Consider the following 14539-nt stretch of genomic DNA (forward strand, 5'->3'; position numbering starts at 1 on the left):
CAGACGTTGTCTGCTTCAATTTTTCGTTTTTCTTTTTCCTCCATTTCCAGGGTTTGAAGATCCTGCCCAGGGTGGCCAGTTTGCTGTTCCTCCTCACGGGCGGAGTCCGGATCCCTGAGACCAGATATTCTGAGCGCACTGGGGGGGTAGAGTCCATCTCATCTATAAGAAAACCAAGGACAGGCTCAAGTGATCACCAATGTTACATGACTCGCCAAGGATCCACTGTATTTCTCCAGAGCCTGGAGCTCAAGAGAGTCCTCGGAGCAATGGAGAATCTCTGAGGCTCATTCCAATCAGGTGCACCCATGGGTGGCATGTGCCAGTTCATAAATGACTGTACCACATTTCCCTCTATGAGACCCTCCCTCCTGCCACCTCCCCATCATCTGCTGCAGGTCCTCACCCAGCTCTGCCTTCCGCCACAGCAATTTGAAGACACTGAGTTCCAGGATGAAACTTTTGCCACCCCTGGACCTTTGTTCATGCTGCATCTTCTACCTGCAATGCTCTCCCTGTTAGCTTCCTCTGTGCCCTGTGACCTCTAGTTGCTCAGCTGAGTCTAACTTCCTGCAGGAAGTTTGTCCTCCTCCTGTCCCAGACGAGGTCCAGCCCCTGGCCCTCTGGTCCTGAAGTGACTCATGTAGGCAGCAGGGAGCTGCAATGCCGCGGCCCCAGCACAGACCTGGCTGTGCTTCTCAGTGGACAGCTACAGAATGACTAAGTCCAGGAGTGGACAGAGCAAAGCAACTTCGGTTTCCTTCCCTGTTCAGAAAATGAGGCCATTTTGTACACTCTGTGGGGTGCAGGGAGACAGGGCCGAGGAAGCACAGGGCACCATTGTGTTGCACAGGAGACTGGTTGCAACTACAAGCCCAACAACAGGACACTGGTTAGGCCATCGTCCTTCGTTTCAATGACCCACGTACAGAGGTGGGAAAGTAAAGCAGATGGGTGTGAGTGGACAGGAAGCTGGCTGAGATAAACCACTGGGTGAAAAAGCCGGCACTCAGAACCACACAGCATGTGTCACAGGTGGGCAAAAGGGGACCACACACACACACACACACACACACACACACACACGCTGGTGTATCAGGGAAACATCCGCACAGCCCCAAGAAACGGGACACACTGTTGGGAGGCCTGGGAAAGAGGATGGCATAGGTTTCACCACAGGCTGCAAGTGAGGTGTATTATTATTTTTTAAGATAGACAAAATAGAAAACAAAATATGACTAACTGATGGTGAAAGGCAGAACGGTGAGAAACAGCCAGGGCGTCCCCATCAGCTCACTCCAGCCCCGTCATTGGGCCGAGCTGAGCCCAGAGTTCGGGTCCTCATTGTGTAGGACCAAGAAAAAAACGCCCAAGTTGCCCCAAGCCCCTCCTGGGACAGGGACAGTGATGAGGACCCGAGTCCCCTACAGGCTCTCAGATTTAACCTCCCAGTGTTATTTGGCTGAAAGGAGGCCCCCTGCAGTCAGAGGGACCTGGGATGGACCGCCCTCTGCCAGACCCAGCCCAACCCCTCATACGACAGGTGTTATTTTACCCTCACAGTGAACCTATGGGCTGGACACTGTTATTATGTCCATTTTATAGATGCACACACCGAGGCTCTGAGCAGTGAGCCATTTTGTCAATTGTCACAGAGCAAGGAATGCTGAGGTGAGGTGTGACCTCGAGCAGCCTGACTCCAGAGATCCCTCTCAAATCGCTAAGCTGCTTCTAGGGTGACTGCATATATTTGTTACCCAGGGCGGGACACAATGATGGGACACCAAGACAAGGGGCATAAACCAGGACAGGCTCAGGCCAGCCGGGGTATGTACCCGCACACTCTCTCTGTTACCTGAGCATGCACTGCGTGCCTGGGGACTGTGGCCACAGCTGGTCCGTACAGCGGCCCTGGGTGGGAGGCATTTTTATTCAGGATGAACCCAGTGTCTTCTTGTTTCAGAACATCTCCCTCCAGGCTCAGCAACCAATAAGACACCAAAGGCAATGACATTCTGTGCTTGTTTTCTGCTCTGATCCCAACACCCAGCACCCAGTAGGAACCTAGGACATGCAGGTGAGGAAGTGATGGAGCCAGGGAGACCCAAGGGTGCCAGTCAGGATCCCGCCCCCTATCATCGCCCCAGCTCAACCCGCAGCATGAGGGATGCAGCCGGGCCCCCTTTTCCCAGAGGCGGTTTATTCTGATATCCCCACCTTCCCTTCCTGCACCCACGGATGCCAGATGGAGTGAAACGGCCAGTGCCACCTGTTCCCGGGGAAGCTGACTGTCCTGGAGGCATTTTGGGCACAATTTGTAAAGAATTAGCCAGGCCTTCACAAGCCTCGCGGCTCATTAGAAAATAAAGACAAAGATCCCCAGAGATGAGCAGGGGGACAATCCAGCCTTGCCATTGTTTTCTTTATGCCTTGCCTAGTCCACAAAGGATGGGTGACCCTTACAAAAAATACACGTGCCTATCAAGATAAAATGAGCATCCAAGGAAATACGGAAGAAGGGGAACTGACAAGCCTACAGTATCCGGGGGCTAGAGACTTCACGTGGGTGCCAGAGGAGGGCACACATGTGACTCCGAGCTCCCTAGCAGCCAAAGCAAAAAGGAGCAGGACAAAGAATAAACTACACATTAGACTACAAATTCCACCCTACTGGCCACCTGCATTGCTGAGACCCTGGTCCAGGTCACCAGAAAGAGAAAGAGTGCATTCAAGGGCTCGGAGGAAGAACATAGCCGGTGAGGGCCAGGGATGCAGCTGGGAAGGTGAGAAGGCCTTGAACTTGGTTCAGAATTCAGCAGGGAGCCACGGGGGACCTTCAGTTCAAAATATCTGATTTGTGCATGTACTGAATGGGCAACGTGCTCAGTCTGAGTGACTTCTCAGGGGCCTGCTCTCAGGAGGGAGCAAAGATCCCCAAGCTCAGTGGACGGCAATCTCCAGAGGTCTGAAGGAGGATACACCCTTTCCCGCTTCCTCCCCAGGTGGCTCAGGCCCAGGGCCAGGCTGGTGAGGGCTTCTCCACACTGTGACTTGCAATCTAAGACCAGAAAGCAGAAGAGAGGCGGTGCTATTCAGTGAAGGAATTACTTATAAATACCTCGAGGGCAGAGAGAGCATGACTGTGCCATCAACTCTGTAGGGGGGTCTGAGTGAGCGAGAGGGAGGTGTGGGTCCTTCTGGGCATGGAGTCGTCCCCACACGTGCGAGGGTGTGTGGGAATGTGAGTGGGTGTGTGGGAATGTGTGCAAGTGTGCACCTACATGGTGGGAGTGTACATATGTAGTGGGTGTGCATGTACCCCTCGTTGTGTGTCCACAGGGAAGGGAGGCCTGGCGTGCCTGCCTGCTTCCCTTTCCAGCTTGGGAATCTCCGAATCTCTCAGAGTTGCTGAGGAACCCCCTTTTCACCCTGGGGAGGATCGGAGGTGCAAACACATTAGCGGGTCCCTCTACCCTCTGAATAACACAGCGGTGCTAACTTCCAGAGGCACCTCTGCTGCCTGTGAGACATTAGCAGTTAATTAATGAGAATGTTTCACCACATGTGTGTGAGAAGGTACTACACACATGGGAGGGGCCTCCCAGGTACCCGAATGATGGATGGGGCTGACGGCTGGCGGCCACCCTGTTGTCATCACACACCCAGAGCAAAGGTTCTGTCCCCCATCAGGCTCAGGACAGTCAGTGCACTTGTCCTCAGGTGCCCAGCCCCACCCATCATGCCCTCAATGGATCCCAGAAGTTGACAAGTCAGGTACTGTTCTATAACAAGTTAGTGAGGGACACCAGTGCCATGGCTGAGCTCACTGAGCTCACAGGCTACTCTCCAAACTTGGCACAGGGCCAACTCCTTTATTAATGACAGCCCCTTCCACCCTAGCACTGGTCACTCTCAGATCTCATTGTGGGATATGCTGTTTACTGTTGCCATCTGTCCTTCCCACTGGAGCAAACGTTTGCTCCATGAGCCCAGGGACTTTGGCTGTCTTGTCCATCGTTGTGTCCCTGGCATCTTTACGGATACCCAGCACCCAGGAGGTGGTTCAATAAACACCTGCTCGACCTATGAGTCTGGGATGCGGAGCTGCCAGTGTTGGAGCCAGGATCTGGTCCCATCCACCTGATTGCAAAGTCCACCCCTTAGAGATGCCAGCATTTCTGCTTCCTTGTCTTCTCTCCACGGACCCATCCGTGTCTTCTCTCTCCACATCCCTGGGACACCTTGCCCTAAAATACAATGGAGGGAAATCCTACCTCATTGGGAGAGAAAGGTCTGGTACCAGGGGCCACATGCTGAATGGCTGGCCTCTTAAGGAAGACAGGCATCATCTGCATCAGACAATGTTGGAACATGCCTTTTGCTTGTTTCATTCATTCATTTACAAACTCATTCATGAAGTACCAGCTGAGGCCTGCTGTGTGCCAGGGCTTCTCTGAATCTGAGTCAAGTAAACATGATCGACATGCCACACTGCATGAAGCTCACCTGCTTATGGAGCAGGAACAAAACAAACAAGAAAACCACGCGATAACTTCAGAATGTGACATTGGCTATGAAGGAGGCAAACAAGAAGCCGGGATAAGGACCAATAGAGCACAGCTTCTATTTCTTCCATGAGTCCGTCCTTACCCAAGAGTCCATCTGGCCATACCTAATGACTATCTTCTATGAACAAAGGCTCTGCTGGACACCCCTTGCTCTGGTGGGCTCCCTGATCCACCAGACCTACAGAGGAAACCAAGGTGCAAGGAGTCACCAGGAAGAACCAAGACAGAGGATTACAACTACAGAGGAAATAATTCTGAGAAGCAATCTGAAAACTCTGAGAAGGCTACTGTTGCTGAGGAATATTTGAGTCGGGCCTTGGAAACTGTGTAGGAGTTGAATAAAAAGAGCAAATCCATAAAAGCAATGGCAGTACACATTGTTTAGGGAATGGGGAATAATGCAGAGAGGTGAGATCTGATGTCCCCAGTCTGAGGTTCAGACAAAGCAAAATTCCCACATATAAAATTAGGATCACAGAGAGATGCCAGCTTTCTCTGGTGCTGACTAATGACCAACACACACACACACACACACACACACACACACACACACACACAAATACTCATACGCAAAGCTATCATCTATTATTCTCACTACTGACTATAACTAATAGAAAGAATATAATCTCATTGTAAGAAAAGAATCTTTTCATTAAATACACATTGATAAATAAGAAAAATACCAAGGCTATGTTGTCCTAAGTGTCCTAATTTGCTGGCATGGGGTCTGAGAACTCTTAATTTGGAGCTCATAGTGTCTGAAATGGAGGGAATGGAGCTGAGGCTGGGGACCAGCCAAGAAGAGCTGTGTGTGGCCATGAATGACATCCTGAGAGCACAGGAACCACTGGCAGACCTGGGGTGAGATCAGCATTGTGGGAAGGCCACACACAGAATGTCAGTGTGACTGACAGACTTCAGGGGAACAAGAGCAAAGGCAGGGAGGCCCATTGAGCGGGCACAGCCAGATAAGGGCAGGAGGGTCATCAGAGAAAGGAAGGAGGAATCAGGGGATGTCACCAAGGCAGAATCGTCTTCAGAGCAGAATGAGAAATGAATGTGAGATATAAACTCATATGGAAGAATCAAGAAAACCAAGCTTTGTTTTGTTGTCACTGTCATGAACACTTGCTGTGTGACAAGCTCTGTCCTGAGCACCTGACTTGAATGGGCTTGTCCCATTCCCATCCAGACTCTAGAGGGCAGGCCACTCTTTTCATCACCCACATTCAAGGACAAAAATGGAGGCAAAGAGAAATGAAATGATTTCCCCAGGTCATAAGGTTAAAGTGATAGAGTGGGCTTAGAAGTCAGGACATCTGCCCCAAAGCCCTTATCCTAACCCCTTGTTAGACCACAGGGAGCAGACGATGTTATCAGGGGTGTGGGGTGAGGGAGGCGAAGCAGGACTGGGACAGAGTTCAGTAAAGCAGCACATAGAGTACAATTATGGTATTCAGGGGGCTAGGAGACCAATGGCTTGTGTCTAGGCTGCAAGATGTGGCTTGACGGCCATCTACAAAGACAGTGCTGGGTGCTGTAATTGACCCACCACCAGGATGGGTCTGACCCTCTTAAACCAAATTTTCAAAATGCATTTGAAGTTTCCCAGATGTAAAAGTATTCCTGACCTTCTCCACGCCTCCTGGAAAATTCTTGAGTAACATCTGAAGAGCGGGATACTTTGGGAACATTGATCAGAATGAACAGAACTAGAGCCACATGTGAACACCTTCCAGGAAGGAGGTAGACCAGCTCAAACTGCTGGCCATGGAGGAAGAAACTGGTGGCCAGGATGGGCAGGGCAGGGAGGGAGGCAGTAAGAAGGGCTAATTTATTAAAGAGAGAAGAACCGCCTGGCCTGTGGTGGCGCAGTGGATAAAGCGTCGGTGTCGCCCTGGAATGCTGAGGTCGCCGGTTCAAACCCTGGGCTTGCCTGGTCAGAGCACATATGGGAGTTGAAGCTTCCTGCTCCTCCCCCCTTCTCTCTCTCTCTCCCTTCTCTAAAATGAATAAATAAAGTCTTTAAACAGTCAGTTCCTCTATTAAAAATAATAAGAATAAATAAATAAAGAGAGAAGAACCTCTCGGGGTCTGGGCTGCATTCCCAGAACCTCTGCAGGCTTTTTCCTACAGCTCCGAGAGCGTACCCCTCAGAACCCGCAGTCAGTTACGGCCCCGGGAGGGAAACGCTGCTGCCTTCCAGGTACGGAGAACCAGGATCTCGACGGCACCGCTCCTTCCTCCTTCAGCACCCAGCACAGTGGCAGGCACGTGGGGTGAAGGAATGAAGGAGTGAGGGAGGCAGTCAGACTGATCCTGAGATATAAAACAAACAAAATGACAATGCAGGTCAGTGGTTATCAATGACAACCTGGAGTCATTTCTGTGCCCCTCGACAGCAGAATAATGGCAATTCCTAAGCAAAGGCCCGGCCTCACACTGGCTCATCACCTCTCCTGGCTGCCACCCAAGCAGCCCTTAACACAGACGGCATCTCCCTTCCCTGCCTCGCTCACTAGTCTGGGAGCTAAGACGCACAGAGGAGGAAATAGAAGAGCCAGGCTAAGTTTGCTGAATGACGGGCCCCTGGAATGTGGTGAGTCCAACCCAGCCGACACGTAGGAGAACAGTTTATTAAATGCCCTGGGGAAACAACTGAATTCTTCAGCATGTTCGAGCAAACAACCCTAGGATGCAGGGACATTTTCAGCTCTATTTGACGTTTAGAAAGTGGTGGTTAAGGGCGGGGAGCCTGTGTGTGAAGTCACACACAGTTGTTAAACGGCAGGTCTGGCACGGGTGTCCAGGCTCTGGGATCTAAAGTTCACCATCTGGGCATGGCACCAGCGGGTCCCAAAGCATGTTCCATGGGACCTGAGCATGGGGAGGTGCTTTGTGGATGGAAAACACGGTCGACACTACAAGCCTTCCCTGAAGATTCCCACCACGTCGTCTCAAAGGCACTGTGAAGTCCTGAAAGTAAGCACTCCTATCCAGTCGTTGAGCCAGCTTTTCCTAGACAGATGGACCGGGCAACCCTATTTACTTACACCTTGATGCCCAGACAGCAATAACCGCACAAAATGGAGCTGGAGCAATAAACCTGAGATTAAGCAGTCTGAACGTACTCCTGCTAAGTAGTGTTAATGACAATGTATTTTCGGAATAGAGATGTCTCCTTCCCTCTATCAGCGTTCCAAAGATAATAGCATTCTTTAGCAGAGGTTGGGCCACAAAATTTCCCAAGTCTCTAAGCTTCGTCTAGCTGTCTGAGGGCCCCCTACACAGCAAAGATGCTGACATTGGGGCTAGATAAATGGGCGTCATTTTTGCCTCTGACACCAGTGGAAAAATCAAGACGTTATTAGTGGCTTCTTTTTCCTCACATGTATGGTGGAAAAAACAGCACATGTAACCACAGGGCCCATCTGTTTAGTATCAGCCCCATAATTCTGCCAATGGTCCCTGGTGCCTGCCAGACATATGGCCAGTTCTCCTAGTGAAAATCAGCTCAGCTCCGTAAATCAAGTGGTTCTGAAAGACGGTGCCGGGACTTTGGAAGCAGGAGTTACAACATGAAGAGGCCGGGGTCAGGGAAGGAGAAGGTGGGGCCTGGAAAAAGGGCTTCGTCGTTGCATCGTCCTGGCCCTCTGCTGTTAGGGGACTAAGTAGGACGCTGGGTATGTGCGTGCACACAGATTCTCATAGATATTCTTTCGCAAGATGCCTTTGTAAAGAGGCATCTTTACAAAGAGACTTTGTAAAGATTAGAAGTTGTTTTTAGAGACATCCTCCTAGAGATCCTATGTGACAGGGGAGAAAAATGAGTGTTTCAGGGAGCGGCTTAACAGTGAAATAATGTGTTAGGACACTCCAGTGAATAGTATAAATTTAGACAAATAATATCGCCCATCATCTTCAAAGCCCCAGTTCCAGCCCTGACTTCCTAAAGCTCAAGCATGAGATGAGGTTTTTCTATAATGTTAGTCAAAGCTTAAGGACAGGCAAATGTTAATTGTTTGAAATTATACATACTTTAACATTTTTCAGGGGAATTAAACACATTTTAAATGCTGGAAAGTTTCTGAGCCAACAGATTTGTATTTTGAAAACGTGTCCCCCCCTCAGTTTGCTCAGGTCAGAAATAGGCAAATGTTTTCTGGAAAGGGCCGGAAAGTAAATGTTAGACTTCGCGGGCTGTATAATTGATCTATGTTGTGACCACCCAATGCAGCCCCTGTAGCATGACAGCAGCCATAGATGACACGTACAGTAATAGGAAGGGCGACACTTTAATGCAACTTTTTGTACAGAAACCAGTGGCAGGCGGATTTCATCCAAGGGCCCTAGTTTGCCAACTCCTGCCTTCAGGAGTTCCTTTGGAAATGTCTTCAGGGAACAGGTCCTGGTGTTGCTCTGAGAAAGGTAGAGAAGGAACAATGTCTGACCCTGACCCCTCACCCTCACCCCTACATGAACCCGGCAGCATCACTCTCCTCACCCAACCCTGCAGCCACCTCCTTGGTTTTCCCACACCTGCTAATCGTGCCCCACTAAGCAAACAGGGCCTGGCACCCCATCCATACTTAATGTCACAGTGGATTTCAGAATGAAACACAAAACTCCAACTGTGACCCCAGAGTCCTGACCTCTGCTTTCCCAAGCTTTTCTCACACCACGCTCCTTCCCACTCTGCTCCAGTTGTGTGTGTGTGTTTCTTTTTTCTGCTCCTGACTCATTAAGCTTTTTCCCACCACAGGGTTGCCTTTCATGCCAACCCCTCTAGAGGCAACACTTTTCCTTGGGGAACTCCTATTCATCCCTTGTGGTCCCATCCTCTATGCCCATCTCTTAGGTTTCCTGATGTTTTTTCTTCCACAGTCTTCAGTGGAGTTTATAATTAGCTAGTGATTTGTGTTCATTAGTTTAATGTTCATTTTGGCTATTAGATAATGAAAGCAGAGATCAAATGCATCCCACGTAACTCTCCGGGCTCTAAAACAGAGCCCAGTAAGGCCCAGCAAGGGCTCAGTGAGCATTAGAGAACCCAAAGGAATGGTGCTGTTCTCCTCCTGTGCTCAGGGTCCCAGTCCCTAAGCATGGGAAGCCAATCCATCATCTCGGGGACTGCTGATCCTACCAGACCAAGGCATGTTTCTCAGGATTTGCTGTGTTGGGCTGCTTTGTGAACCTGATGAGTTTTTCTGCCATACTACACTCCTGCATGGCTCTGCCTCATGCTCACTGAGAACTTTCACCGCAGAGCAGGGCGCAATAGGCTTGAATGCCTGCAAGTGTCTGTGCTTTTGCCATGGTTGTGGCAACCTGCTTCACTGCAGGCCATGTCCCAGCCCTGGTTTCTCTGGGGATGGTCATGGAAGCAAACAGTGAGATGGACATAGCCCAACAAGCCACCAAGTCCACAGTCCGTGCTTTCTGGGGACAATCGGCCAGCGACAAGGGCTGTTCTGGGAACCTGCTCCTGCAGAGGAAACCTGTCTGCTCAGAATTGCGTGCAGACTCCCTGCTGTTGGGTGGCAGCTCCCTCTCTGGCCTCCAGGCCGGGCATCTCCCTTCACAGACGTCAGTGCAGCCCTTTGCAGGACTCGGATTCTGGAGGCCAGAGAAGCTGGTCAGGATATCACATGGTAACCCGCACATACACGAGGACCATGTTTCATGCATATTTGAATGAGCCAGGAAAACAAAGCTTCACACAGTGTGAAAACTTTGAAAACAGCCTTAAATGAGAAATTTGGTAAGGATGGTGTATTTCGCAGTGGTCAGGCTGTGGGAATTATAAACGGGGTCCTCGTGACCGCCACACGAGGCTGATGATTAAACACTCTCCTACGTCAGAGCATGTCAGAAATGGTGCAAAAGCTGATTGAGGCATTAGCCTGTTCCTCCAGGCCTGTCCTGGAGGCCTGGGTGGAACACAGGGTGTGTGCTGACCTGGAGCAGCCTCAGAAGGCTGGCCAATGACCGATGTCACAAGCCCAGCCCTTTTGCCTCCGTATGGGACAAGCTCTGAGGAGCTGCTCATACTCCAGAGTCCCCTGTGTATCAGGCTGCACCTGTCCTCTGCACACCCACACTGGCCTTCCCCTTCTCCTGTGAGGCTCTCCCGGTCTGTCACCAGTTTCTCCTGGGAGCACTTTCTCATGTGTTACTTGCCCTCTAACCCTCAGCCCAGGGTCACTTTGTAAAAATCTCAAACTAACAAAACAGTCTACTCTGTGCAAGGTGCTGGGGTGACATTGATGAGCAGAAATAGACATGGTGCCTGACTTCACTGAGCTCATAGCTACCTGTCCTAGGTTCACAGCCTACCTGGGCTCAGAGCTACCAGGCTCACAGCTACCTGGGCTCACAGATACCAATCAATGAATCGAACACATAGGTGCACCATGAGAGCAGGTAAGTATTTTGGGGCCAGTGAGAGAGTTGCATGAGAGCAGGGAGTGGGGGGCTGGGCCTCTTTCCTAGAAGAGGCGACTCCAACTCAGATGAGGAAAATGAGCTGGGCTGAGCACTTTTGATTAAAAAACAAAAACAAAAACAAAAACAATGAGCAAATCCACCTGCAGGAGGCTCACTGACACTTTTTTTTTGTTTTTTTTTAATGTTGATGTTTATTTAAAAAAAATTTTCTTTTAAAAATATTTTATTTAGAAAACTAAATTTAACGTGGTGGTGACATTGATCAATAAGAGTATATAGGTTTCAGGTAAATGTTTCTATAGCATTTGAACTGTTGATTATGTTGTATACCCATCACCCAAAATCAAATCATTTTCTGTCACCGTATATTTGTTCCTTTTTACACCTGTCTCTAAAAATTTTTGCTGTTGACTTGTCTCACCTGCATTGCCATCAGAAGCCATGTAGCACAGAAATGTCTGTAGTCTAGAAAGGTTCAGTGACTGGCCCAGGGTCACAGAGCACAGGGTGATGGTCCCTGTGGATACTGGGCTTCTACTCTGACCAGCTGAAGGAGATTTCTTGCTGCAATTCCTACACTGCTCGCTCACGTGATGGTGCCCAGACCAGAGCATCATATAGCACACAACTCCTCTAGCTGCTTCTCGTAAATTCAGACAACCCCAGTTTTCTCAACTGAAATGGCTCTTTAAAAGTCATCACTCTCCAACTGCCTTTATAAACATAAAATGCTGAAAGATCCTTGGTCACAATTCCCAGTCTAAGAGGCAAATCCCCCTGTGGTGGTTAAAATGCATTGTTGAAAGTGAGTCCGTGGGGACCGCTTGGGGCTCGCCTCAGCAGTCATTTCCCTCTCATCCATTAAGTAAAGGAAGTTACACCGAGAGCGCCAGCCGTGAACTCGGCAGAGAGCAGGAGGGTGCTGCTGCCTCGCATCCGACTCTCACAGCCCATTCGCATGGGGCCAGAAAGTGTGTTGGTGCTCTGAGGGGAGCACCTGTTTTGTGAATCAACATGCAACTGCGTAGAGCAAGTGTGACCAATGGTGTCAAAGGTGTTCGGGGACGGCATGAGTGTGGGCGAGGATGTGGGGAATCAGAACCGTCATGGTGTGGCCGGGCGGCCGGTGGTCTCACACTGAGCCCCAGAATGGCTGCTTCTCCTGCATTTCCTGCTGCAATGACTCTATCAAGCTGGAGAAGAAAGGTATGTCTTGCCCACCCCCATCAATCAGGGCAGAATCCCACACAAACTCCATCCTTAGCAACAGAAGCGGATTTAACAGTGGGTGCACTGGGCATGTGCCCTGGACCCCAACTTCTGAAGGGCCCCGCAAAACCCCAACTTCACACGTTTTTCTAGTGACACCAAGTTTGGTTTCATATGTGAAATTTTAACATTAATAGTACATAGTATTTTTTATTTACTTAAAAATATGGTTAACATGTATTTTTATTTTCCCTGTTTCTCTCTTTTTTTAAGGGGCCAAATATTTTCTGCTGTGTCCGTGGCCTCAATCGACCTTAATCCACCTCTGCTCATCAAGGACCTCTTGACAGAGCAAAGGCTGCTGTGGGCTGGTTCCACACAGCACGGCATGGCAATACCCAGACTGGGCTCCACGAGCCGGAACACACTAGGTTTATTCCCTGCCAACACTTGGACAAGCCGCTTAACTTCTCTGAGCCTCAGTTTCCTAACATCTACAACACAGGATGACTTCAGTGCCTGCTGCAATGATTACTGTCAGGATTTAGTGCCTGCATGCTTCTGGAAGCCTTACACAGTGTCCAGCACATAGCAATGTCTAATGAGCTGCCATTGTCACCTTCTTCATCACTGGCGGCGCCAGGCTCCTTGCTGGCCTTCGGCATACTCATATCTGGCACACAGCAAGCCTCTCAATAAATACTTGTTGAATGAGTAAAGACACCACAGAAGCAGAGATCCTGGGCAAAACTGCACAGTGTTAAGGGAATCACAAAAAAAGCAAATGCTTTGATCAAGTCTTTGATTTTCAACAGAATGGATACTCCCTTCCAAAAGCAAAATAGCAAAGATGAATGGGGGGAAATATATATATATATATATATATATATATATATATATATATATATATATATATATCTCACACACACACACACATACACACACCCAGGGTTTCCTTGTGGAATCTCTAAGGATGGAGTTAAATGCTTTAGGAGGCATGGTTCTTATGTCAAAATTCTTAAGATAATTGGAAGAGACACAATCCCTTTCAGAGATCTGGAAAGAAAAACAAAGACATTTGGAAGAGCAAGTGTCCTCAGATCAAACAAGGCGCCAGGAAGTGTGTGTGTCCCTGGCTCCTGTTGGAAAGGGGCTCCGGCGGGAGGACTTGCACCGAGCTGGGCACCAAGCATGGGCACGGGAGCATGGCAGTGTGCTTAGTGGGTGCAGTCAGCTGTGCCCACTTGGAGGGTCCAGCCAGAGAGAGCACTACAGGACCACACTCCATGGGTGCTCCTTCCCCACACCCAGTAAGCCAAGGGCATGGGAATTAAGAGACATAAGGGGTTGTAGCCTCTGTCTGCTTCAGTCTCCGTGTAAGCCTGCAGATTCCTCATGGGCGGTTGTAATGCTTATTGACATACATATACATGTAAGCAACATGGGATGCCAGGAGGCAGCGGGCCACTTAGTGTGTGGTGTGAGCCACTTGGTACAGGGCTTACCCAAAGAAACAGTGACCTTTTCGGCCTGATGTGTTGGCCTCCTGATGAGAGCTGTGTTGGTGTACAATGCGGTGCCCGTGGAGGGCAGCTGGGCAGTGATGCTCCTTCTCCAGGGAGAAGCCCACCCAGCACATACATACCTTTCCTCTGCAGGAGACGGAACCACCTGTGAGAGCAGCGGAGGCTGCGGGAACCGGGAGAACATAGCCCAGGGGCTGCTGTCCAGGGGTGTGGTCTCACCAACAGCTTGGAAAGACCCTGGGCTTCCAAGCCTGGAGAGGCTGTGGGCTGCACTTCCTCTTGGCCCCGTGACCACAGTTCGGTCACAGACCTCTTCAGGTCTCTCAGGGGTTCCCCACTGGGACATGTGACAATGCTCATTTTATAATAATATCGGTCACACCCATGACGATACTGGGAAAGAAAGCAGCAACCAAAACGCGCGCCTGAGCAAGCGAAACAACCCCCCCAAGTCTGCTCAGAGCCCCGCAAACCAAGGCTGAGGTGGAGACTACACGTTTGATTCAACCACTCTCTGGGGTTGGGGGGGGTTGCTGCTCCTTCAGGCTAACAGCACAGAGTCCAGTTAAGGCCCCACAGAATCTGGCAGATTTCCCAAGACAAAGACTAAAGGGAGAAAATTCCCTTTTAAAGATAAGCTACAAATAAGAGAAAGGGGAATTTCGCCCCAGTGCGCTGCCTGTCCGCCAGACAGCCCCTGGGGGAGGCCCATTATTAATTTATTCATCTGGCATTACCAAGAGCTAAAAACTAATTTATTAAAATAAAAACCCTCAAGCAACGATACAC

At 49.8% G+C, this 14539-nt stretch overlaps 1 protein-coding gene across 3 annotated transcripts in view; it reads right to left on the reverse strand.

Annotated features, from left to right (window-relative positions):
* PHACTR3 (phosphatase and actin regulator 3) overlaps positions 1–14539 on the reverse strand; it is a 166743-nt gene that overhangs the window by 72454 nt on the left and 79750 nt on the right. For all 3 annotated transcript variants that reach the window (XM_066236339.1, XM_066236336.1, XM_066236337.1), the window contains exon 2: positions 1–162. In XM_066236339.1, coding sequence (XP_066092436.1) covers positions 1–162 — 162 coding nt within the window. The remainder of the gene's footprint in view (positions 163–14539) is intronic.

The sequence above is a fragment of the Saccopteryx bilineata genome, chromosome 6 (genome assembly GCF_036850765.1).
Source record: "Saccopteryx bilineata isolate mSacBil1 chromosome 6, mSacBil1_pri_phased_curated, whole genome shotgun sequence".
In the NCBI taxonomy this organism is placed as follows: domain Eukaryota; kingdom Metazoa; phylum Chordata; class Mammalia; order Chiroptera; family Emballonuridae; genus Saccopteryx; species Saccopteryx bilineata.